This window comes from Rhineura floridana, chromosome 9 (genome assembly GCF_030035675.1).
Source record: "Rhineura floridana isolate rRhiFlo1 chromosome 9, rRhiFlo1.hap2, whole genome shotgun sequence".
NCBI lineage: Eukaryota > Metazoa > Chordata > Lepidosauria > Squamata > Rhineuridae > Rhineura > Rhineura floridana.
The window spans coordinates 59,112,946-59,140,733 of NC_084488.1; the positions used below are offsets into that span (position 1 = coordinate 59,112,946).

At 42.3% G+C, this 27,788-nt stretch overlaps 1 protein-coding gene across 3 annotated transcripts in view; it reads right to left on the reverse strand.

Annotated features, from left to right (window-relative positions):
* The window catches only part of GRIA2 (glutamate ionotropic receptor AMPA type subunit 2), a 117,011-nt gene extending 89,971 nt beyond the window's left edge, over positions 1-27,040 (reverse strand). For all 3 annotated transcript variants that reach the window (XM_061584420.1, XM_061584421.1, XM_061584419.1), the window contains exons 1-2: positions 26,838-27,040; positions 26,002-26,142 (exon numbers count right to left, since the gene is read on the reverse strand). In XM_061584420.1, coding sequence (XP_061440404.1) covers positions 26,002-26,142; positions 26,838-26,931 — 235 coding nt within the window. In that variant the 5' untranslated portion in view covers positions 26,932-27,040. The remainder of the gene's footprint in view (positions 1-26,001; positions 26,143-26,837) is intronic.
* Positions 27,041-27,788: the final 748 nt, after the last annotated feature.

Consider the following 27,788-nt stretch of genomic DNA (forward strand, 5'->3'; position numbering starts at 1 on the left):
GGGGGAAAGAAGGTGGAACTGAGTAAAGATGGCTAGGAGACAAAGACATTTGGGGAAGGAGGTCGGCCTCCACTGAGGGCAAAGGACCAGAAAGGAGGAAATTGGAAAGAGAGAGGAAATGTTACTATTTTTAATCATAATACAGGGGTGTAGTTGTCGGGTGTCCCAGGGGGGTCTTAGACCCCTTACTTTTTTGGGAACCAGGTCCCAGCAGGGTCCCTAATCTCCAGCAACCTCAAGCCACTCAGCATGAAAGGAGAGTGTGTTAGCCACTGAGACGAATCCCAATGAGGGTCAATTGCAAGCAAACTTTTATTCGTTCCTACATCAAAAAGCCAAGACAAATTGTGAAGAGTGAGAATTCTATAATTACAAAAGAAGAGACAGCAGTTCCTGATGATAGCATCCCATCTATATCTTCAAGCAGTTTGGTAGCACAAGAAGATAAATATGTAGACACTGAATTCAGTAATTCGAGTAACATCTCTGACAGTGAGAAAGAACAGTCAAATGGTGATGGTGATAGAGAAGTAGAAAGCAGTATTCAAACATGGCCAGGTTATTCTATAATCATAGAAGGTTGTATAATCTTAGAAGGGGTATGGCAGTGATTATCACAAAGGGAACTTGCCCTTCTGAATTTGCTACTTCACTACTGAACTGGAAACAGAGAGGAATGGGGATAAGAGAGGCATTCTGTTACAGAAACCTCAGAGCAAAAGTAACTAGCTAGGTCCCCAGGAAACTCCTTGAGGGTAGTTAGCAATTTCCAAAGAAAAACCTTCTAGATATCAATACCAATTATGTATCAATACAACTGCCAGCTAATTATGTCAAACTTCTCCCATTTTGTGACTGTTGGGCCTCAGTACTTTTTGTCTCTCTAAAGTGGGCCTTGGGAGTGGAAAGCATGAGAACTCCTGGTCTATATTTCAAGTACAGATGGGGGCCAAAGTAGTTCTGATGGAATTTCAGTAAAGTTGTTGCTGATGTGATTGGTATTTCTTATCTAAAAAGGGTTAGTATCTGAAGTTTCCAGTTCTCTATTAATATAATACAAAATATAACACCCCCCCTCCAAAGGAGTGAGGGTTTCAGACAGCAACAGCTCCCCCTACCCGCACCTTAGGAAAGACTTGTGTCTGCATCTTAATGGGAACGTCCAAAGCAGAATGTTAGGTTCTTTCTTCCCCTTGAATTCACTGCTAGAAGCTACTACTAATAAAGAATCTGGAAAAGCAAGGGAGATACCTAGTTTCCCTAAGGAATATATTCTGCTTCATCCAGAATTTCTTTTGTCATAAAAATCAATACAATTTTCTTGATGATAGGACAACATTTTCATAGTCCTTAGCCCCCCTTTCTACTAAATTAGCAAAAATGAAAAGGTCATTGTAATGCAATACCACCCTAGCTACGGTCAGCACCAGATTGGCAAGCCTGGCTGCAACTTGTGGAGGTCAGAAGCACTGAACCAGCATGCCTGATGCTTCAAGCCTCCATCTAGAAGTGTCCTTGTTGCTGAGCTTGAAAGCCAATTTTTAGTTCTGGGGACCAACTCTTGCTACAGTCAGTGTTTGGTACTACAAATCTGCAGGACTCACTTGCATATTATGGTTTCACCTATAGACTTCTGTGGATTCTTGTGGTTTTATGATCTGAGATATCAAGAGTGGACAGTGTGAGGTGTGCTACCTTCGCAGGGTTTGAAATTGTATGTAGGGAGATTCTCTCTAGTACTTGTGTTAGAAATGTATTTATGAGGCTAGAGTTATAGTACTCTAAGTTTCTGGCTCTGTGCTCCCATAGGTATAAAGTAACTTCCTGTAGGGGGATATCACCTTTTTTATTGGTCAGTTCTAACTATTTTCCTGCAGAAAAATAGTTTTTCCCTCCAAAACTTGCCTCAGTTTGTTTCAGCCATTGGCAAAGCTGGCAACAGGCCCTGTAGTTCCGGAGGACAACACTCCTTTTTTAACTCTCTCTCTGACAGAACTCTCTCTCTCTCGCCAGCAATCTTCAAAGCTGTCTCTCGGAAAACCCATCTTTCTCAAAGGACTATTTCTCCCATTGAATCTACTTCTCAACAATCCTATAGTCAATGACAGAATTATCTATGAACCTTCTCTATCATTATCACCACCCTCAGTTCACTATCCCCAGAGACTGTAAACTTTCTTGGAGAGTCTATACACCATTTGTTTATTTGGTTTAAAAAAATAGTTCCTGATTAAAGAAAGAGATTGAGTTGACTGTCTGACAAAGCATGTTTCAGAACCGTGGGCTCAAAACATGCTGAGTCATGAGGAGATAAGAGGAAGAACAAGGTTTCAAAGGATTGCCTAGAACACTACCCAAAATTAACAGCTCCAGCTCTGCTTTGCTAATATCTCCGCTAATATCTTTCCTAAGCTCTGCTTTGCTAATGGTTAACTTTTCCTACTGTCCACCTATGCAGGAACCTGTGTGTTTTGCTTAATGATGGAGATGGATCTGAGTACCTGCTGGGCTTTTTTTTTAAATGGTGGCGCTGGTGGAGAGTCTGTCACTGCTTCTTTGTCCAGACCCCTAGGTGTAACATGTACCTGCAGCTAATAGAGACAATGGCTGCAATCCTAACCTCACCTACCTGGAAGTGAGCCACTTTGAATCCAATAAGACGTACATAGACATGGTTAGGATTATGCTGTAATTCAGTCAGCCTGCAGTCTCCATCTTGAGACTCAATGCAGAACTTATAAGGCTTGTAGCTGCAACATCTGTGCTAAGGATTTCTCCTGGCAACCTGATTTGCTTGCACAGGCTTACACAGAGGTTATACAATGTCTGCTCTGTACTGAGCATTCATTCTGATTTGTTTGACAATGAGCATTTATCCTGATTTGCTGGTGTGGACGTTACACATCTTTCCATCAATCACTCATTTATCCCACACTTTTAAGTGCATTTCCCCATCACTTTCCTAATGTGATTTCCTAATCACAGAAAGTCCAGCACGCTCTAATCCACTTTAATGGTACAACTCCACATTTCTGGTATGCAACTGAGTCCCACAAAATACTAACAATCTGGAGGTGACCTAATTTTTCCCTCCCCCACTTTATGTGACATTCAGCTGGACTAAGAGTTCCGAAGAACTGGAAAGCTTGCTCATTATTTTGTGCCATTTTGGTTTGTCCTAATAAATGTATATTGCCCAGCTGTGGACTTTAAAGGTTCCTGAGGGTAAATGTTTTCTCTCATACACACTGCAATAAAAAAGGATTCAGGGTTTTATTTGACCTTCCTTTAAATAGTATAGCATCAGTTCCACTGGAAAGAATGTTCATATGAATCTACGCTCTTTCCCAATTCAGTTAGATAGATCCTAGTATCCTTCTTGGTTGGCATGTAAATAGGTATTCTAACTATGTTGATATTGTCTATGAGGCCAAATGCAAAGAATCACATTTCTCTGGCTGTGGCAGAAAACAGGTGATTCTCATATGAAAATGCAAACTGCTTTTTAAACAGCTTTCAGCTTTGAAAGCATATGTGTATGCAGGCTGTTTAATGAAAACAAGTGTAAAGTCCCCCTAGGAGCTATTTTCACAAGCCTTTGGATTCTGGCTACTGAATTACTAAATGAATATGAGGGAAGAACTTGCATTAAAGCCATCTGATATGGCTTTATCAGATGAACAAATGTAGTGTTATGATGGACTCATTTCTTTACACAAGCCATGGTTCCAGAAGACCTGATTGCAAAAGTATCAATTTCAAGTCTTCTGGACTTGTCTAGTGGTGCTTACTTATACAAAAAGACAGTGAAAGAAAAGAACCAAACAGCAAGACTGCTTAGGGAACACACACACCCCAAGGCCTAGCTTGGTAGGTGTGGTCCTCAAGGAAACAGCTCTAAGCATGCTCAGAACACGTATCTGTGATCTACCAGGCTACTGGGTCTAGCACCTGAGGCAGAACCAGTAAAGCCTGTATGGCTAAATGCTAATTTCTGTATCCTGATTAACTGAATTGCCCTCATGACAGCAGAGGTGGGTAGGAAACTGAAACTACAAGGGCAAACTCTGGAAATATTATCTATTTTTACATGTTTCTTCTGCCTGGAGACAGATGGGACCTCCTCACCACTGCAATAGTTTGGGATTGGCTGAACGGGGCAGAGACCTGATTAGCCAGAGAAAAGGAGATTGATAGAAATGACTCCAGGAGTCCCTCTAAGTTAAAATGAAAGCATAATGAATGTGTGGGAGACAGAAAAGATTGTGGTTTTGAGATTTTTATGAATTGGGGAAAACTTTTAAATGTTTTTGCTTGCAATTCTCCTTGGTAGGGCAATGTCCTGGTTTGCCCTAGTGGGCCAGCCTTCACTGCTAGTAGGCTAGAGGGCACTTTGGGAAGAAGAACCATGGAGTACTTTAACTGATGACCTGCATGGATTTGCAGACAATAGACCTACCCATCATTTGCTAATTTCTTTTTAAAGTCTCATGCCTTGGTGTCTGTTACTTCTGATGGCACATATGTACAAGCATCCACCCAACACAGAGCTAAAAAGAGGGCAGGCTCTTTACTTTTTGTGATGGCCCTCTTAGCTATTGGGAGAAGCTTTGGCTAAAATTAGGAGGAGTCAGTGATGGAGCCTGTGGATTTCATTAATGCCCCTAGCTCCTCCCTCCAATAAAAAATAACAGAATAAAAATAAATGAATTAAAACTAAAAGTCCAACCATAATAGTATTCATGCATGTAAAACAGCCATGCATTTCTGACATTTAAAAATATGACTGGTTACTTCATGTATGCCTGTGGGATTTATTTCTCCAAATAGCTGAATGGGTAGATGGAACATTCTGGTGTAGTCAGGTCTGATATTAACTAGATTAAATATATTTAATTAAATTAATTGTTTAACAGAAGCACTCAGCCAGTGTTTTAGATTTCCTGCAAGGAAGAAGTACTGCATTCTTTAACCACACAGGGCTAGTAGTACAGGGCATCCCTGTATTATCTGTATGGGAAAAGAGTAACAAAAGACAAAGTGACCATGTTAAAGAAATGCAAGCTTTAAAAAAGTCTCAAATTTATGGATTGCTGTAACAAGGTCTGCATCTTAACTGATTACAAATAGGGCAGTTAAACTCATTCAGAAAAAAAACTAGGAAGGCTATGCAGTTTGGAGTAAGATGTATGCATCACATTATATACAAGATGTTGAACTGGGGTTGGTGAAAATTTGCAGCAGGAATTACCAGTGTAGTACCATCCAGATGCTGCTGGACAATCCCATCATCTCTTACCATTGGCCATGCTGGCTGGGGCTTATGGGAGTCCAACAACATCTTGAAAGCATGTTATTGGCTGCACTTGACCTACAGATTTTAGCTTATATAGTCACCTGTAGAGTTGTCTAGAATTATATTTAAATGGAAACTACCCTCCCCACCTGCAAATAATGGCCCTCTGATTCAGCCAGATCAATTACAGGCAGCATACACAGGAACATGGAGTATCAGGCACCCTCAGCAAAGAGCAGCATGAGGCTGTTTGCAAAAGGGCTTTCCCAAACTGCGCAGCTCAGAGGCTGCTTGCCCCAGTTCCCAGCACAGACACAGCCAAACTGAGCAAGATTAATCCCTCCACTCACCAGCTGATGAGTGGAGGATTCAGTCCTTCTGGCTGCAGGGATCTGCTTTGCCAGGGTGTTCCCCACAGGGAACACCCTGGCAAAAGAGCACCGAAGGGACTGAAGGTACAGGACTGCTCTCTACAGTGCAGTTGGGAGAGGGGAAGGAGACACAGTATCTCCTTCTGTCCCCCACCCTCCTTCTGAGCACATGTTTAATTAAGACTTTCAAACCCTGATTAAACCTGTGGTTGGAAGAGGGAAGGCGCACTCACAGTGTTTCTTCCTTCCCCGCCCCAACCCAACCACACGTTTAATAGGGTTTAAAACCGTAATTCAACATTGGGGCTGCCCCCAGAATCCATTGGGTCAGATTAGGTTGGCCCCAGATCAACCTGGATCATGCCCCAGATTAATAATAATAATAATAATAAACTTTAATTTATAGGCCGCCTATCTAGCCAATGGCCACTCTAGGCGGCTTACAATAAAACATAATAAAATACAATAAACAATATAGCCAGTACAGTATAATATAAAAATTACAGTATTTAGTAGATTGTTTTTACAGTTCTAGGACTAGTTCACCTTGGAAGTCTCAAAGGTCATAAAGGCCTGATGGAAAAGCCAAGTTTTCAGGCCCCGGCGAAATATATCTAGGGAAGGGGCATGTCGAAGATCCATTGGGAGGGAGTTCCAAAGCATGGGGGCTGCCACAGAAAAAGCCCTCTCTCGAGTCCTCACCAACCTAGCCACTTTAGTCAGCGGAACCGAGAGAAGGCCCTGAGTGGCAGATCTTGTAGGGCGGCACACTTTATGACGGTGGAGGCGCTCCTTCAGGTATACTGGGCCGAAACCGTATAGGGATTTAAAGGTTAATACCAACACCTTGAATTGAGCCCAGAAAATAACTGGAAGCCAGTGGAGATTGTATAACACTGGGGTAATATGATCATAACGGCGGCTATTCGTAAGTAAACGAGCCGCCGTGTTTTGTACCAGTTGTAATTTCCGGACTGTTTTCAAGGGTAACCCCACGTAGAGCGCATTGCAGTAGTCTAAACGAGAGGTGACCAGAGCATGTACTACGAGTGGGAGCTGGTGGACAGGAAGATAGGGTTGCAGCCTTCGGATGAGACGCAATTGACCCCAAGCTGCCCGGCACACCGATGAAACCTGGGCCTCCATGGACAGCCCGGAATCAAGGATCACCCCGAGGCTGCGGACCTGGTCCTTCAGGGGCAGTTTTACCCCATTAAACACCAGGTCAGTATTTCCCAACCCTCCTTTGTCTCCCACGAGCAGTACTTCCGTTTTATCAGGATTCAGCTTTAGCCTGTTTCTTCCCATCCATCCACTCACGGATTCCAGGCACTTGGACATGGTCTCCACAGCCAACTCTGGTGAGGACTTGAATGAGAGGTAGAGATGAATGTCATCCGCATATTGGTGGCACTGCAGCCCAAACCTCCTGATGATAGCTCTCAGCGGTTTTACATAAATGTTAAATAGCATGGGAGAGAGGATAGAGCCCTGTGGCACACCACATTTGAGGGGCCAAGGGTCTGAAACCTCATCTCCCAATGCCACCTGCTGGTGTCTATTGGAGAGAAAGGAACGGAACCAGTTTAATACTGTACCTCCTATTCCCAATCCCTCCAGACGATCCAGCAAGATACCGTGGTCGACGGTATCAAAAGCCACTGAGAGATCAAGGAGGACCAGAAAGGTGAATTCTCCCCTATCTAGTGCCCTCCTCATATCATCCACCAGAGCGACCAAGGCTGTTTCAGTTCCATGTCCAGTCCTGAAACCCGATTGGTATGGATCTAAATAATCCGTTTCATCCAAGTGCGCTGACAGCTGATTGGCCACCACTCGCTCAATCACCTTGCCCAAGAATGGTAAATTTGAAATTGGGTGAAAGTTGTTTAGATCTTGGGGATCCAAGGAGGGCTTTTTCAAGATGGGCTTTATAATTACCTCCTTGAGGGCTAATGGCAATACACCCTCATTCAAGGATGCATTTACCACTGCCTTGATCCCTTCGCCCAATCTCTCTTTACAGCTCATCATGAGCCATGATGGGCATGGATCAAGGAGACAGGTGGTAGGTTTCACAGTTGACAACACCTTGTCCACATCCTCAGAAGGAAGAGGCCGAAACCGATCCCATTGGATCACATTATGACTGGTCAACTCTGGTCCACTATCTGCATTCACGGTATGCGAAATTGAGCTTCTCAGATGTTCGATTTTATCGGCAAAGTGTTTTGCTAAATTGTCACAGGAGGCCTTCGAATATTCCAAGGGTTCCTGAGCAACTGGACCAACCAGGCTTCGGACCACTTGGAATAACCTCCTGGGACAGCACTCTGCTGATGCAATAGAGGCAGCAAAGTAATCTTTCTTTGTTGCCTTTATTGCCACATGATAGGCAGCTACTGCTGCTCTAACTTGTGTCCGGGCATCTTCGGAGCTGGACTTACGCCACCGGCGCTCTAGTCGTCTCACCTCCTGCCTCAGAACACGCAACTGTGGTGTGTACCATGGTGCTGTCTGAGATCTTTTCAGGGGGAGAGGACGTTTTGGGGCCACTCGGTCTAATGTCCCGGCGATCCTTGAGTTCCACTCCATCACCAGGGTATCGACTGAATGACCTTCAGCAAGTTCCAAATCCCCCAGCGCAGTCAGGAATCCTTCTGGATCCATCAGGCGCCTGGGGCGGACCATTCTAATAGGTCCTGTGCCTTTGCAGAGGGTGTGCGGCATTGAGAAGTCTACGTTTACCAGATAGTGGTCTGACCATGACACAGGGGTAAAAGTAATGGCCCCCAACTTCAGAGCACTTTTCTCCTCCCCCAGGACAAATACAAGGTCGAGAGCATGACCGGCTACATGGGTGGGCTCAGCATTACTAAGGTGCAGTTCCCAGGAAGTCATGGTTTCTAGGAAATCCCGAGGGGCTCCATTGAGAGTGGTCTCGGCGTGCACATTGAAGTCACCCATCACCAACAGTTCTGGGGACATCATGCGCACACCCGAGACCACCTCTAGCACCTCGGCCAGGGATTCTGCCATGCAGCGAGGCGGGCGGTACACAAGCAGGATCCCTAAACTGCCCTTCGGGCCCAACATGCAGTCAACAAACTTGGTCCCATGGAGAGGAGACCTGGCAAAGACCAAGGACTCCTGATAGATGACAGCCACTCCGCCTCCCCGCCTTCCTTCCCTCGGCTGATGTGCATAACGGAAACCTGGCGGGCACATCGCCTCTAGAATAGGTGCCGAGGCGTCGTCCAGCCAGGTCTCCGTTATACATGCCAGGTCTGCAGATTCATCCAAGATCATATCATGGATGCAAGATGTTTTCTGTACCACAGACCTGGCATTACACAGCAGCAAACAAAGGTTGGTTGGAATCTTGCATCCCCCAGTTATCTTCGGGTTATGGGCAGACCTGGAACAAGGGATGGATTATGCATCTATCCCTTGTTCCTCTATTCTGACATGGTCTGCCTCCAGCACCACTCCATCGTCTGCCGCCCAATGTTTGTATACCTTGGCCCCCATCCATTGGATGAGAGGGTGCATAGTCCTTCTACCTAACAGTCTCTCACCATCTGAATGTAGATGATATATCTATGGCCAACACCAAGTGGAAGATATTATTCATTACATGCTAATCTGCCCTCTGCATAGGGATTCAAGAGAGAGATTCTTGAAACCCTTGCTAACTTATGGAAATAGGAATGCCCTTTCAGAAACAGTTCATTTTCTTTTGAGTGACTCCAATGGCTATGTGACACATAAAGTGGCTCTCTTTGCCTTGGAAGCAAAAAAGATTAGGAAGACACAATTAGACAAAATTGCCATAAATTGCCTTGGAGATTCAGAGTTTTAAATTGAAGCTGAGTTTGCCTATGGTAATTTTCCTGTATCGCTCTGTAATGTTCAAAATATTACTTTCTGTGCACTGTATATTTTAATGTATTTGTCATGGCCTTTGGCTAGTACAATAAATATTATTCTCTCAATATGGGCAAAGACTAGAGAGGGTTGAAAAAGTGAAGGCATGCCTAGTGATCAAAGGCTATTGTACAATGAAATTCATGTCTTGGATCCAATCTAAATGGAAACTCCAGCCACTTGTAGATGGTTTACTGTATGCAAGATCACAAAGTGGTTTACACACACACACGGCTCTGGGGAAACAGTGCTGATGGTTTTGAAAGCACAAAGGTATCAGGAGGACTACAAGCACCATACACTTCAGAAAGTGCTTCAAAACAGCCATAGTGACTTGAAGTACTCTTTGAGGGATATTACTCATGCCACTCATGAGCTACTAATATCTGTGGTTCTCACTGCAAATATAGCCACTGGTAATCCATCGTCCGACAGAAATCAATCTCTACAAATTTCCAAGTTTTAAGGCATTGCATTCTTCTTTGCTGGCAGAGAAGCCATTTTCCTGATTATACTAACCATTGCTCTGAAAGAAACCTACTCTCATATGAGCGGTTTCTGTAGAGTGCGGTACAAATAAATGCAAATGCTAATTGAGTGGCAATAAAATAACTTGGAACTACTGATTGCCCTAAGAGTATTAGCATACTATATAGTCAAGGATAATCTCTTTCAAGCATCTCTCATGGTGATGGACAACCCTGCATCTGGCAAAGGCTTACATTTGCAGGGAACAAAAGATAACTAGAAAGAAATCTACAAAGCAAAAATAACCCTAAAAACACCTAAATGGAGAGCATTTAGGAGCTAATTTTTGAAGAACAAAACTGACTTTATATTTTTCCCCATCTCTCATACAGCATAGGTTGAGATTTTCAGTTTCCTTTAAAAACACAGGCCAAGCGACTTATATACAAGCTTACTCCTTTCACCAGCCTTTCTGAATACTGCCTGATTTAAATAAACTGCAGTCATATTAAGCCAAATCAAGAAGTGCTAAGAAGCACTTTTCTAAAGATGTTGAAATTATATTAATATCTTTACAAAGAGTTTAAGCATCACACAGAAAATACGCATTAAAAGTCTGCAGTCAACAGCACCGATATAGTCAAATAAAGTATGTCACCTTGCTTATCACTAGAACAATGATGAAAACAATGAGCCACACCCACACATACATTTGCTGGGATTGATATCACGTAAGTAAATTAAAATAACACTGCAATGAATAACTGATAGTAATTTCCTAATAGAACCACAAGGTTTTTCATACACAATTTTTACTTGGAACAATCAACACGTTAAAAAAAAAAGCCAGTTCAAATCTGTAAGAGAAAAGATTCATTTGGAATGGACAGAGATCTTTAAATCACCATTCAGCAGACTGCAAAGCCTCAGGGAGAAAATAACACCATACCAACATTGCAGGATTTAACATCTTAATAAAATATTTGCAGATATCATAAACTGGAGTAAATCTTTCTTTTGAGATGAGACCCCCTCCTCCCCCATTTTTTTTTAATCCAGCAGGCACCTGGGCACAGTATGAAACATTTATAAATAGATACTTGGGCTAGCTTTGCTGAACAAGCACCCTTGACTTACAGGAGCAAGGGGAATGCAATGTCCTATTAAACCAAATGCAGCATTATGTAATTGAAACTGGATCAGGTACTAAAATGAAAAGTTGTCATGTAATAAAAGCTGGCCACCACTTAATATCACTACAGTGAAATTTAGAGATGCAGCAACTGTCTAGCCAGTGAGATTTTTAAACAATAAGGCAGTAGTTCCCAAAATTTCCCCCCCAAAGACCACTCAAAAACAGCTGAGAGTCTTAGCCAACCACTGAATGATTTTTCTGCTTGTTACAGCCATTATAACACACTGCTAGATGATGTGTGACTTTTCATTGTGTTTTCATTGCTTCTTTTATTTCTTATATTGTGTTTTAATCTTTTACAAATTGCATTCCATAGAATATAATATAAGGAAATGCAATATAAGAAATAAAAGAGGCAATACAAATCCAATTAAAAGTCAATGTGAATATATAATATGAACATGCCATGAACCACCTGAACCAAGCTCACAGATGGACTACTGGTGGTCCACGGACATTCCAGTACATCACCAGTTTTTATGGGGCAAATGTGAACAGACCTTTTAGAGGCAGGTGCTAAACCCTTCTGACAATATGGACAAAATAGTCTTTACTGAGTAGGGTTGCTAGGTTCCTGGCATGCGACTGATCCTGTATCTTTAGGAGAAGAGAAAGTCAGCCACGTGCAGGTGTCTTGCAACTCTGTAATGAGAAAAACCACAAGGTGGAATTCTCCCTTCTCCCTGCACAACTTTTAAAGATATAGAAGACCTCTTGGTTGTCAGGCCTGGCCTCCAAGAGGTCTTCTGTATCTTTAAAAGTTGTGCAGGGGGAAGGGAGAATCCCACCTTGTGGTTTTTCCCATTACAGTGTTGCAAGAACACCTGCACTTGGCTGACTTTCTCTTCTCCTAAAGATACAGGATCAGTCGCAGGCCAGGAACCTGGCAACCCTAAATTAAATGGCTTTTCACATAAAATATCAAAGAGATATTAAGAACAGGTGAAAAATTAGGGTAAAAAATATTCTCTGAGTACAGTTGAGTATTGGCAACAAATTGTACTTGCATATGAGAGTCATTATTTGGTGCCAAGTAGTGCCTTGATCACAGGAGACAATTCTTAAGCACATGTGAAGCCTCTCATGTGCATCAAAGCCATTGGCTCATGACCTGTGATCATAACACTGTTTTTATGGGCATAGTTTCTCATCTCAATTATGACTGGCTTTCAGTCTTGCATGAAGACCCTGTTTATCCAGTACTAAAACACATGGGGAATTAATCTCAGCAAACAGATGCTCATTCAAAACAGGGCCACATCATGAGTATGTGAACAGATTACTGCAGCATTTTTTCTCTCATTACTCAATACTCATAATCACATATGAGCTTGACCAGTCAAACCAATACTGAACAACAAAGAAGAAAACGGGTTGCATAGGAGTAGGTTTTGAAGACTGACTTCACAATCTGAGAACAATGCCTGGGGTGGTTAAATAAAGGCCAAACTAGATGTGATGTTGTTCATATCTTTAACCCTTTTTTAAATGAATAAATAAAATAAAATAAAAATAAATAGCCAGTGTGGAAGGGAAAGCTGGACTGCGACTACAGCTGGGATACGGAGATCTTTTGTCCTTTGACCCCAACATGGTCCTGATGTAACTCAACCCACCACCATCCATCTACTACTTACAATGCTGTTGCGCAGAAGTACTTGTAGGGTTGTATTTTTAAAAAAATCTTTATGGACCACTTTGGGAGACTTTTGGCTGGAGAATTAGCTAAAATTGCTTTAAATAAATAAATGTAGCTGGTTTGCTCCACTGATTTTGTTTTTCAGCTGCCCAGAAAGCAATAATTTCAGGTGGCATAAAAAGAAACAGACATCACTTAAATATTGATGTAATATGCTTTAGGAAAGCAGCCTTGAGCTTTGGAAAGATGAGAGTCAGGTGTTTTAAATAAATCCCTGTTGTAAATGAATCAGTCGATATATAAATAGTCAATAATTCCCCTCCACAGCTTCATATTTTTAACTGAAGAAGTAAAAAACTGTCAAGTATTTGTTATTGCTAATAAACATTTACTACTGGAACTATTTTTCATTCTTCAAAGAAGGCATTCATATTTTGTCTGGAAATATTTAACTACTGCTACTGAATCTTAACAGTACAGTCTGTAGCCTTATATTTCAGAATGACCCTTGATCTTATGTGGTTATTGATATGTACTGGGGTTGGAGCCAGATGAGTATGTTTTCTCAGAAGTCCTACTGTGTTTAACTGACCCTACTCCTAGGAAACTGTGCATAAGATTGCCACCTAAGTTAGTTTATTTTTTATTTATTTATTTATTGAATTTTTATACCACCCCACTAGCATAGTTCTCTGGGCGGTGTACAACAAATATAATAAATACAATAGAATCACATAGAACAATACAAAAAATAAATACAAATCCATAATCTAAAGCCAGTTTAAACATATTTAAGAAAAGCTAAAATGCCTGATAAAATAGGAAGGTTTTAACTTGGCGCCGAAAGGATAGCAATGTCGGCGCCAAGCACACTTCGTCGGTAAGACTATTCCACAGTTCGGAAGGCCCTAGTTCTTGTTACCATCCTCCGAGCTTCTCTGAGTCGGAGTTATGCTTTACAGTACAGTCCTATACACATTTACTTAGAAGTAAACTCCACTAAGTTAAACAGGACTTACTCCCCAATAAGTGTATATAGGATTACAGCCTTAATCTCATGAAAATAAATGGAAAAGTTGGTCACAATTAACTTTAGTCTCATTGATTTTAATAGGAACTAAAGCAGTGGTTCTTAACCTTTTCTACTGCCAGCACCCCTTGGATTTCCAAAATATGCTCTCGCACCCCCTGAAAAATACCGTTCATTTTTTAAAAAAATATTTTATTTTATTTTAATGTATGTTTTAACCTAACTTAGCGAAGATAAATGACAGTTTTCCAAAATCTTTGGTTGTATAGTTAATTTTCTGCTTCTATTTAAATGCATTTTTTAAATCTCTTGAACAATGCCTCGCACCCCTAGAAAAAGTGTCTCGCACCCCCAGGGGTGCATGCACCCCAGGTTAAGAACCACTGAACTAAAACATTGCTAGCTGCAGTCCAACACATGTCTGCTCAGAATTAAGCTCCATTTGGTTCAATGGGACTGACTCCTAGGGAAGTGTGTATTGGGTTGCAGCCTACACCTGGATTCAACCCACAGATTTTGTTAAATTGCTGATTGAAGATAAAGAATACCATCCATGGTGAATTCTTCTAGGCACATCTCATGATAACATCTGTGCTTCTGAGCACCTTCCATACATATGAATGGGATTCTCACAGGAGAGTTCCTGTTGGATTGTGCCCATTATGAATGGCTCTGGCATGAATGAGTGAGTCAGCATTCCCTTATCAGAATGTCATGGTGCAGAGAGCCCTGCAGAGCTGTAAGATTTGATTTAAAATGGAAATGCTGAACCTTTTTCTCAGGCTAACACAATTTGACTTGCAAGCTCTCATATATGTTGCCTATATGCTGAGGACAGCTACTGCAAAAATAACAGGTTACTTTTATAATACTGTTATTGTACCCTGTAGGAAAAACTTCCACAAGAGATTGGAATGATACACACCCACAAACACACCCACAAACTGTAAAGATATGTAGGTCATTGGGGAATTTATGGAGTATAAGAAAGATATATCACTCCTTCCTACTTCCATTGGACACTTTGTTACTAGCAGAACATAAGAAATAATAGGTAGAAGAGGCAAAAATTATGGGTGATATCCAACGAAGCATACTCAAAGAGTAGGCTCTTTGAAATCAATGAACTTAAGTTACTTAAGTCCAATGATGTTAGTGGACCTGCTTTGAATATGACAAACAGCAGATAGAGCCCTATGCTCCAGAAATTATTGATGGTAATTAGGACTGTTATTTAACTAAAGAAATCTAACAACACAATCCAAACTCTGTCTTTTCAGAAGTAAGCCCCACTAAATTTAATGAGGCTTACTCCCAGGTAAGTAGGATTAGCACTGCAGTCTTAGTTGATTAGTCATGTTTAGCTGATTAATTCATCAATCAAACCTGCATTACTTTGCATATACGAAAAATCATTCCAAAGGGGAGGGAGTCATTTTTGTTTGTTTAGATGGTGCACATGTATCCCAGCAGGCATCATCTTAAAAGACATTGTGGGGAGTCAGAAGTTGCTTACTGTGAGATGGCATGGGCAACAACGCCCTCACACACTCATTGCAGCCTAATAAAAGATGGCAGGTGGGTGTGAAAGAGCATGGTAGGAGTAGCAGGAAAGAAGTGCAGAGGAAGACGAGAAGGAACGGTTGCCGGCAAGCTCATAGCAACAAAGGAGAGATAAGGAGCAAAGAGGGGGAGACCCTCTGCTCCAGTGAAGACTCTGGAGCAGAGTACTGACTATAAATGGAAGAAAAGGGAAACATGAGGGGCATGTAGTGACAGAGGAAAAACAGAACGGCAGAATGAAACAGCTCTGGGAGGAGCAGGAGTGAAGGAGAAAGAGAGGGAGGGAAGTCTGAGGTTACAAATATACCCCCAGTTATGTGTGTGCAGAATAGCAGCCTAACAGCCTGGGAGAATGGACACAGAATAATGGGCTCAAGTTGCAGGAAGCCAGATTTCGATTGGACATCAGGAAAAACTTCCTAACTGTTAGAGCCATATGACAATAGAACCAATTACCTAGAGAGGTAGTCAGCTCTCCGACACTGGAAACATTAAAGAGGCAGCTGGACAGCCATCTGTCGGGAATGCTTTGATTTGGATTCCTGCATTGAGCAGGGGGTTGGATTTGATGGCCTTATAGTCCTCTTCCAACTCTACTATTCTATGATTCTATGAGAAGAAAATGTCTTAAATCTGTCATCAAAACAATAAAGTATGGGGCTACCACTGAAAAGACCTTTCCTCTAGTCACTGCTCACCCAACTTCTGCCAGTGTAGGCACACCTCCAATACAGATCTTAACTTTTAGCTAAGTTCATGGAAAAGTATTCATTTATTAATACCCTGCTCTCAAGCCATTTAGGGCACTGAAAGCCCAAACTAGTGTTGAAATGAAAATTTGCAGCTGGCTTGAAAATTGGGTTTTTAGCGTCAAATACTCTCTCTCCCTCTCCCTCTCCCTCTCCGTCTCTCTGTATTCTGTATATATAATGCTCTCTCTCTATGTGCAATAAACAACCAGTTTTTCTTACACTTTTGTACATTCACATCAATCTCATTTGCTGATAAGAGAAGGGATTGGGTGAACAAATCAGAGCTGCCTTCCTATTACTAGGAGCACTCTGCCACCTGCTGGCCACCTCTTTTGTCTTCACTATTGTGAATAGACCCTTACAGAACAATCTGATGCAAGTAAGTCCCACTGAGTAATACCTACTTAGTTCAGTGGGAATTTCTCCCAGGTCAGTATCTATATGACTGAAGTGTCTTAAAGTGCACAGATCCTTTCTGAAAAGCGAATGTTATTTTAATATGAAACCTTTGCCAATTACATTATTTCTATCCTTAAATTTAATTCCTAATACTGGTTTATTTTTTAAAAAATGATCTTCATTTCAGATAATAGATGTCCACCCCTTTTTGTGTGGGTGCCAAGTGTTATTAATGGCATTTATAAACATAGTTGGGAAGCATCTCCCATCTAAGCTCAAAGTCACATGGGGTTTTACCCCCACGTTTTTCTTGACACTGAGAAAAATTGTGCTTTAATCCTGTTTTGTCAGCAATAAAATATGAAAAGCAAGCTTTTAGCTGTCAGATATGGTGAATTGCCTAAATATCATTGCATGCCAGTTACTAAACTATCCAGCGAGCCAGTGTGGTGTAGTCGTTAAGGTGCTGGACTATACCTGGGAAACCAGGGTTTGAATCCCCACACAGCCATGAAACTCGCTGGATGACCTTGGGCCAGTCACTGCCTCTCAGCCTCATGAAAACCCTATTCATAGGGTCGCCATAAGTCAGAATTGACTTGAAGGCAGTACTTTTTTCTTTTTACTACACTATCAAATGCTAGAGCTAAGCAGTCACTTTCAGGCTTTCTTGCTGCTCAAGTCTTGTCTCAGGATATCTTAATGGTGCCAAATCTGTCTGCCTTCAAAGCCTTTCTTAGAGCCCAACTTTTCACGAGGTCTCTGCCTTTTCCTTCTTAATCTTTGTTCCCAATCATAACTAACTCTTAAGTACATTTGGAAACATTTTAAATGGTTTTAGCTTTGAAGTCTTCTATTTTCATTTGATGTTTTTATTGTAGGGGTTTTTTTAGTGTGTTGTTATAATTCTGTGCTGGTTGTAAACTTTCCTGGAATCAGTTTTGCATCCCCACTCAGCCATGAAGCTCATTGGATGACCTTGGGCTAGTCACTGCCTGAGCCTAACCTACCTCACACAGTTGTGAGGATGAAATGGAGAAGTGAAAACCATGTACACCACTTTCAGCTCCTTGGGGGAAAGGTGGTATATAAATGTAATAAATAAATAAATAAATAATACAATCTGATCATTGGTGGCTATCTTAGGATCCTCTTTTAAAAAACAAAAACAAATCTAGGATGGTTCACTTGTGCATGTTTATGATGACTGTGGCATCAAGTAATGACTTGCATGGAGCATTGCAGATTTAATATTATTGACAGTCTACAAAGCTCTACAAAATAGCCATATCACTTGATGCCATCTTACATGCCATGCTTTTCAGTAGCATCAATGTATACAGCTACCTGGTGTATGATCAAGCCTGGAATCATCAAGTGGAGTACAATTGTGAAGCAGGCCTAAGAAATGTCATTTAGGAGGGAGTTAATATTAGGAAAGCTTTAACTGTGATTCTATATTGGCTCCTATTTATCTGTTTTATTATTGTTAGCACTAATCATAACACAATTGGAAGCCATTTTAAGTATGTGCATTGAACTATCTACTGCAATACATACATGGTTGGAGGAATATCCCCTGCCCTGCTTTTATTCCAGTTGACAAGTTACATTAGTCCAAAAATACCTGTCATCCTATGTTACCTGGATGTCCTACCCATTCCTGGGATGCTACTGTCAGGTGTAAAAGTTATGGTAAAGATAGCCATACACACTCATCAAAGCCAATGATCTCACCCATTGTGGGGGAAATATACATCAGCATTTTGGCAGCTCTTTCATAGTGCAATCCTATACATGTCAATGTAGAAGTAAGCCCCACTGAATTCAGTGGGACTTAATCCAAGGTAAGTGTAGGACTGCAACTTAAATTTCTCAGATGGCCTTCAGAAAGGCTGAAGAAAATTATTCATTTGTATTTGTATACAAATATCTGATTACTCATTCTACAGGGCTACCACTTTTATAACATGAGTGTTAGTGGCAGGGATTGATATAGAACAGAAGAGAACATTTCCATAAACTGAAGCAGATTTTCATGTGAACCAGTCTTCAGTTAGCCACCTCTGCCAGAGGAAAACATAATATTAAATTTGATATTGACATTGAGTTATTAATATTAAAATGTAATGAATTTCAGCCCAGGTTTTCCTGATCCAAACACTAGATGACACTGGTATTACATTTTTAAAATGAGAAATGGACATCCAGATTAATTATCAGATAATTGCCACCCAAAGGTTATGGGCATATGAAACATGGAAAGCAGGCACAAAACTCACTAATAGGCCAAGCAGCAAATTCAGAACCTGTTGCTCCAGAACCAGCCCAGAATAGAGTAAGCAGTTTGTAGATTTTAGCTCAAGTCCCATTATTTTGGTGAACCTCTAAAATAAATATATATTCTGAAAAAGGAATCTAAACAAAGAATGCCAGGATGGAATAAAATAGCAAAAGCGTTCTCATTAATAAACAACCTCATGATTAATCTAATCAGCATTAGGGGAATTTTTAAAATTATATTTCTTTTGAATCAATAAAACTATCGCATGCTGTATTGCAAGCCAGAAAATGGTTCCTCCATTGAAGTAAATAGAAAATATCTTGAAGGCATCATGCCTGCTGTACCGTCTCAGATTCCCGCATTGACTTCCAGTTCCTTTCCATATCCATCACAAATGCCTTGCCTTTTCCCTAACCTGTCTTCCACTCTTGTTTCCCAGTGTATCTCTGCTCATGAACTCCTACCACTGTCGGCCACTCTAAGGTTTATTCACTTGCTGCCTCTTATCCCAGAATAACTAAATGGCTGCCAAATTTTTAGTTTCCTTCAAATCCTTTCTTAAAGCCATCTTTCGCCTGAGGCTCTTGCCTAAACTGGGCATCCAATCCCAATTGCAAAGAAATCCAAGTACTTGTAAGTTCATTTGCTCATCCTGTTTTATTATTAGCCTGATCTTTCCCCAACTTCCATCCCATCGTTCCCTGTCCTTTATTCTCCTCATTGTCAAACTTCAGACTTACGCTCCTTGGGGCAGGGATCTGTCTTTTTCTTATGTGCTAAAACATCATGTACATTTATGGGGCTGTATAAATAAAAAATAATAACAGTTTACTGCATTATATGCATTACTGCATATAAAAGGGCCAATAGACTGGGATGGGCCCTCCAGATGTTGGACCAACTCCCATTATCCCTAACCTTTGGCCATGTTGGTCAGGGCTGATGGGACTTGGAGTCCCAACAACATCTAGAGGGCCCATCCCAGTTTTAAAGCCTGGATTTAAAAATACCCACCGCCATACCAAATGGGCATCTTATTCTTCTGATTGCTTTATTTTCAAATACTTTCGTGAGCCATCTGGTGATATTCCCCCCACTCTGAAAATCAGGAGAATGTAAATCTATTAAATAAATAACCAACTAATTTGCATTCATTTGTTATGCTTGCCTGTCATGATACTGTGATCCAAAGCTTTAAAGGTAAAGGTGTCCCCACACTTGTAGTGCGAGTCATTTCCGACTCTTAGGGTGACGTCTTGCGACGTTTACTAGGCAGACCGTATATATGGGGTGGGACTGCCAGTTCCTTCCCCGGCCTTTCTTTACACCCCAGCATATGCCGGGTACTCATTTTACCGACCACGGATGGATGGAAGGCTGAGTGGACCTCGACCCCTTTTACTGGAGATTCAACTTCCTCCTTCCATTGGAATCGAACTCTGGCCGTGAGCAGAGCTTCGACTGAGTTACCGCCACTTACCATTCTGTGCCATGGAGGATCCAAAGCTTTATGGCATGTTTATTTGCCATAACAGATTATTTTTCTGTTTTCTTAAAGATTTTCAAGTATTTATTTTTATTTTAAAAAAAACCGACCAGAGGGACGGCAACCCTGGACTTAATCCTCAGTGGGGACCGGGACCTGGTGCGAGATGTAAGTGTTGTTGAACCGATTGGGAGCAGTGACCATAGTGCTATTAAATTAAACATACATGTAACTGGCCAATTGCCAAGAAAATCCAACACGGTCACATTTGACTTCAAAAGAGGAAACTTCACAAAAATGAGGGGATTGGTAAAAAGAAAGCTGAAAAACAAAGTCCAGAGGGTCACATCACTCGAAAATGCTTGGAAGTTGTTTAAAAACACTATATTAGAAGCTCAACTGGAGTGCATACCGCAGATCAGAAAAGGTACCGCCAGGGCCAAGAAGATGCCAGCATGGTTAACGAGCAAAGTCAAGGAAGCTCTTAGAGGCAAAAAGTCTTCCTTCAGAAAATGGAAGTCTTGTCCGAATGAAGAAAATAAAAAAGAACACAAACTCTGGCAAAAGAAATGCAAGAAGACAATAAGGGATGCTAAAAAAGAATTTGAGGAGCACATTGCTAAGAACATAAAAACCAACAACAAAAAATTCTATAAATACATTCAAAGCAGGAGACCATCTAGGGAGACAATTGGACCTTTGGATGATAAGGGAGTCAAAGGTGTACTAAAGAACGATAAGGAGATTGCAGAGAAGCTAAATAAATTCTTTGCATCTGTCTTCACAGTGGAAGATATAGGGCAGATCCCTGAACCTGAACTAACATTTGCAGGAAGGGATTCTGAGGAACTAAGACAAATAGTGGTAACGAGAGAGGAAGTTCTAAGCTTAATGGACAATATAAAAACTGACAAATCACCGGGCCCGGATGGCATCCACCCGAGAGTTCTCAAAGAACTCAAAGGTGAAATTGCTGATCTGCTAACTAAAATATGTAACTTGTCCCTCGGGTCCTCCTCCGTGCCTGAGGACTGGAAAGTGGCAAATGTAACGCCAATCTTCAAAAAGGGATCCAGAGTGGATCCCGGAAATTACAGGCCAGTTAGCTTAACTTCTGTCCCTGGAAAACTGGTAGAAAGTATTATTAAAGCTAGATTAACTAAGCACATAGAAGAACAAGCCTTGCTGAAGCAGAGCCAGCATGGCTTCTGCAAGGGAAAGTCCTGTCTCAGTAACCTATTAGAATTCTTTGAGAGTGTCAACAGGCATATAGATAGAGGTGATCCAGTGGACATAGTGTACTTAGACTTTCAAAAAGCGTTTGACAAGGTACCTCACCAAAGGCTTCTGAGGAAGCTTAGCAGTCATGGAATAAGAGGAGAGGTCCTCTTGTGGATAAGGAATTGGTTAAGAAGCAGAAAGCAGAGAGTAGGAATAAACGGACAGTTCTCCCAATGGAGGGCTGTAGAAAGTGGAGTCCCTCAAGGATCGGTATTGGGACCTGTACTTTTCAACTTGTTCATTAATGACCTAGAATTAGGAGTGAGCAGTGAAGTGGCCAAGTTTGCTGATGACACTAAATTGTTCAGGGTTGTTAAAACAAAAAGGGATTGCGAAGAGCTCCAAAAAGACCTCTCCAAACTGAGTGAATGGGCGGAAAAATGGCAAATGCAATTCAATATAAACAAGTGTAAAATTATGCATATTGGAGCAAAAAATCTGAATTTCACATATACGCTCATGGGGTCTGAACTGGCGGTGACCAACCAGGAGAGAGACCTCGGGGTTGTAGTGGACAGCACGATGAAAATGTCGACCCAGTGTGCGGCAGCTGTGAAAAAGGCAAATTCCATGCTAGCAATAATTAGGAAAGGTATTGAAAATAAAACAGCCGATATCATAATGCCGTTGTATAAATCTATGGTGCGGCCGCATTTGGAATACTGTGTACAGTTCTGGTCGCCTCATCTCAAAAAGGATATTCTAGAGTTGGAAAAGGTTCAGAAGAGGGCAACCAGAATGATCAAGGGGATGGAGCGACTCCCTTACGAGGAAAGGTTGCAGCATTGGGGGCTTTTTAGTTTAGAGAAAAGGCGGGTCAGAGGAGACATGATAGAAGTGTATAAAATTATGCATGGCATTGAGAAAGTGGATAGAGAAAAGTTCTTCTCCCTCTCTCATAATACTAGAACTCGTGGACATTCAAAGAAGCTGAATGTTGGAAGATTCAGGACAGACAAAAGGAAGTACTTCTTTACTCAGCGCATAGTTAAACTATGGAATTTGCTCCCACAAGATGCAGTAATGGCCACCAGCTTGGATGGCTTTAAAAGAAGATTAGACAAATTCATGGAGGACAGGGCTATCAATGGCTACTAGCCATGATGGCTGTGCTGTGCCACCCTAGTCAGAGGCAGCATGCTTCTGAAAACCAGTTGCCGGAAGCCTCAGGAGGGGAGAGTGTTCTTGCACTCGGGTCCTGCTTGCGGGCTTCCCCCAGGCACCTGGTTGGCCACTGTGAGAACAGGATGCTGGACTAGATGGGCCACTGGCCTGATCCAGCAGGCTCTTCTTATGTTCTTATGTTCTTAAGTCATTTGTACTCACTTCCTATTTCTTGATCTTTCAAAATGTATTCTAATAGCCCCTTTTTATCTGAGTGACATATTCTTCAGATTCTTGACAGTAGCTCTTTGTTTCTAGAAAGAGATGGCAAGGGTCATTCCTTTCTGGAAATCCCTTCCTCTGCCCTGAAAGTCCTCAACCCTAACAAGAGATGGGAGTGAAGAAAATGTAATCTGCATGTGCTCAAAAGCTTTTTCTACTTTGAATCATGTTCACAGACTATGCTTCAGAACATAGATTCTGAAACAAGCCTTGGATGGTACAATTAACAACAGTGGACTCAATATGATTATCCCCAAATCAACTAAACATTTTTAACAGACTTGCATTTAATCATTGTTGAATGTGCAAAACTATGCAAAATGTCATCTGCCAAACCTGTTCCCTGTGTCATCTGGGAAGCTGTCCTATTGAAGTCTCTTTCTATATGATCAACAAAGAGTCCTTAAAGACTACTTATTTGAGTCTGCCATAAACTTTCAGAGGCAGGAGCCTGTTTAATCAGGCGAAAGTCAATGAATGTGATGAAAAAGGCTATTGTCTACAAAAGCTTATGCCACAACAACATGGTTAGTTTCTAAGATGCCACAGGAGCCATGGTTATTTCTGCTACACCACAGCTATACTTTTGGAACCTATCTTAGATGTGACGTTCATTTTCATTGCAATCCTTTGAATGTGTAGGATGTCCTTTTATATCAATGTGGGCACATCACTGTTCTCCACCTTCTTTGAGTTCCTGGCTTTAAAACGCTTGGCATCACCCTCTCAGAAAATGTGTGCACAAATGAACTATGGACAGAAGGCATACATTTATTGAAAAAGAGTATGACAAATTGCAGTTCTAATCGGTTTAGCTGGCAGTGGTTTTCGTGCACTTTGGTAGGTCTCCTCCCCCTGCTTCCAGTTTTTAAGATATTGTACCTTTATTCTACAATCCTGTGATGTGAGGTCTTCATTTGTTCTTAATTCAATTTCAGCGCAAACTAACAGAAATTAGTCTGTAGAATCAAGAATTTCTTTTCTCTTGCAGTTGTACTGCATTGGAGCAATGATTCGGATCTCAATTTTAACTAAACCTCATTCATTTACTGTTTTTACCACTGGTATGGTATGGGGGTAGCATTAACAGACCCTATTAAACTGCATAAAAATGTAATCAAGGCACCCTCTCATTACCTGGATGATTTAAACAACAGAAATTAAATAATCCCATTGCTCTTGTTTTGGTAGTACCAGCCTCAACTGTCCATTGTCCTGACAAATCTATCCCCCAAGGAGATGTACATTCCAGCTGAGGAAGTTTGTGAAAAATATAGCATTTTCAGATTTGATTTTATCGTGGTATTATTTTTGCTACTTGACCCTTGCAATAGCTGCACTGTACCTATCACTGAGGTCTTCTGGAAAAACCCTCTGAACTGTACAAAAGAGGAACATCAAGACTATGCCAAGCAGGAGATGGAAGGCTGGTCACATGTGCATACTGTATGTAATAAAAATTCATCTGAACCTATGTCATACGAGACTACTATTTCAGAAAAGCAATGATCCCTGTAGCAGGGTTGTCAGACAGGCAAGAGCCATTTCCACCCCAAATTCAGGACATATTCTATGCTCACTATTCAGTTGCTTTCCTTCCCCCAAATCAAGGAAATGTTCCTTGAAGTGCTGTGATTTATTGAGAAAGGGATGGGGAAGCGTAATTCTAATATGGAGATTTAAAAAAAGGAAAATGGCTGATCAGTGTCTCTTGCAGCTATTGCTATTCAGACTCACCAATCCATTTGCAGCTATTTTGCTGCTTCCCCAAGCATCCTTTTGCCATGCGCCCTTTACGAAACCCAGAGAGGCCTCAAGGGTTGAAACAGCTCTTGAGAATCTCTTTTTTAACATAAGGCATATGCCAAAATGTGGACTCTTGAATTACTGAGACAGCCTTCACAAGGCAGCAAACAAGCTTGGTATATATGGTCCCATGCCATGTGCATCCAGCCAGCCAGTAAGACATGACCCACAAGGAGCTCTCAGATGCTATCCCCTCCCAGGTTGCCCACTTCATCTCCTCCTGCATATGTGTGCTGTTTTGTATGAAGAGCAAACACTGTCCAGTGACACAATGTTTCTTGACACTCTTTTTACAATAGTATGCAGAGGAATCTGGCCTCAAACGTCTCTTTCCCATTATGGAAAGGTGAAGAAGTGGATATCTACCTTCCTAGAGTACTTTGCTGTGGGAGGGTGAAAGGATGTACTATGTCTAGCACTTGGCAGGGTTCAGCTGATGATGACCCTGAGTCTTCAGGAAGGGGCAGGAAGAAACAACACCAAAAAACCCTTTCCAGCAAGGGAAATCTATCTTGTTCCCATTCTCTTCCAGCATCTCAAGACCATTTGTTCAGGGAAGATCTGCCTTCAGTAAGCAAATTCCTGAACAGGGTGATATTCAGTCACAATATATACAGAGGTACATAAGAGCACATCAGACATGACCCTGCTCAGGCAGGGCCCATGTGGGCCTCCAATATGGAACAGGGTGGGGTCCTCCATACACCACAACCAGCCACGACTGCAGCCAACCTTATGTAATGCACTGAAAGCACAAGAGTGATGTGCTTAGGAGTCTACAGACAATTTGCAAAACAAATGGTATAATCTGGTCTGAAAGAATCAGATGAAAAGGAGGGAGCAGAGAGAGAGGGCCCACTCTGAGGAGGGGATGGTTCAACCATCCTCAGGAGGGAACTATAACTGGATGGGTGCATGCTCCATAGTTTAATTTCCTCATCCCACCCACAAGTGGAGGAGTTAAATGCCAAAGTCAGGACCCCCACCCCATTCACACACACATTTTCCCTTGATTAATGCACAAGGGCACCTGCTGCCCTAACGCCACCAACACGGGCACAAAGGGCTTCAAGGGTGGGGTAGGCAGGATTCGAATGAACGGAACATTCATGACTCACAAGCATTGGTGACAGCGAAGCTGTTGGCCACCTCCAGATTGTCGATGTGGGGTGACAGTCGGAACTCTGAAGTGGAAAATTGAACCATCCCTACCCGGAATGCACTGTACTCCTGGTCGGCTCCCCTGGGGAAGAGCCCCCCTGTAGGATGACAAACACACATAAAAACAGAACACGAGAGACATACAGAGAAGACATCAGTGCTGCAGGCTGGGAAGTAGTGCTGCCAGAACCGCTAAGGGAAAGAGCCCTTCATTTATTTTCCCTGGAACTTGCCACAGATTGGAGTGGCCTCCCGGTTTCATTCATCTTAGAGATGATCTATCATAAAGTCTCAGTCATCTCTTTCAGGGTTCAGATATTCCAATTGGCAGGGGAAATGGGGGGCAATCTCTGGAAAGCACAGGACATGCTGCCTTCCTCACTTGAAGGGTGCAATCCAGATCCATTCAGAGCAATAGGAGGTAGAAGTGAGTTCCCCCCTCCCCTCCTGATTTCAATGGGACGTGGAATGCACCTTTGCAAATGTCATCAGTGATACTTGGTTTTAAGCCATGAACTGATTTGTGGAAAGGAGATGCTTCTGGAGGGAAGGGCATCAAGAAGATGGGAATCCTTTGAATTAAAATAGAAAGAGAGGAGTTGATATAAAACGAAGGCACTTGGGGGGTGGATGCATTCACTTCAGCAAGAGAAGGCTTGATTTAAGGATACATACCATGAATACGCCAATTGGACCAGAATGACTGAGTGACCAAATCTCATGTGAAGGAAGCACCAGGAAAAATAAGGAGGAAGGGAGAGAAAAAAAGATCCTCTCTGGAGGGGACACTCACCTATTTGTATGCCGTTTGAGTAGACCCCCCAGATGAGTCCCCAAACCAAAGGAGCCAGGAAGAGAGCAACCTGCCGAATCTTTTGCATTGCCATGAAAAGCAGAGCATCCACAAAGCCACAGAATATTCCTTCGCTGACGGCGCCGCCGCCTCCTTCCCTTCCTGTTCTCGCTCAGCAAATTAGATCCTCTGCATATTGGGCAAGCGGCTGAAGGACCCAAGCTGGACAGGAGCCCTAAGGAGGAGAAGGCGAAGAAGATGGGGAAAGAGCCGAAGCTTTGGCCCTCTGCTGCAGTGGTCCCGAGGCCAGCCCGAGGAAGAAAGAGGCGGCTTGAATGCAATTTTCAGTGCTGCTCTTGAGATCCCAGCGCTTTGGTACATCCAGCTTCTTCGCAGGCAATCACACACATTCACCCCCACCGTCTTACTCTCTCTCTTACACACACACACACACACACACACATTCACGCGCGCACCCACCACACACAGCCAGGCAAGGCAAGCGAAGGAAAGAACAGGCGTGCGCGTGCGCCGCGAGACCGCGCCTTTCCCTCTCCCGGCAGCTCGCCTTGCACGGGGCTCGACGCGCGAACTCGGCGCGTCTTTGTAACGGGAGGACGGTAGCCTTGTGCTGTACGGTTCAGCTCCGCGAGCAGCTTGTCCTGTTCAGCACAAAGGACAGCGCCGCTGACGCGCCTCTGAGGCGGCAGCGGACACCCGACGCTCATTCAAAACCAGCCCGTTCCCCGCCCCCTCATGCTGCAGCAAAGCGCTCTCGCTCGCTTGCGCGTTGGGCGTATGGCGGCTTCTCCCACCCTCCCCATCTATTACAGTAAGTCAATAAGCAAAGGCTTCTGAGGTAGCGAAGCAGAAGGTGTGGGCTGTGTCAAAATGTAACTTCGAAACTGCCTGTTTTCCAGAGCTCCTTTCTTTCCCATCCCCCCCCCAAAT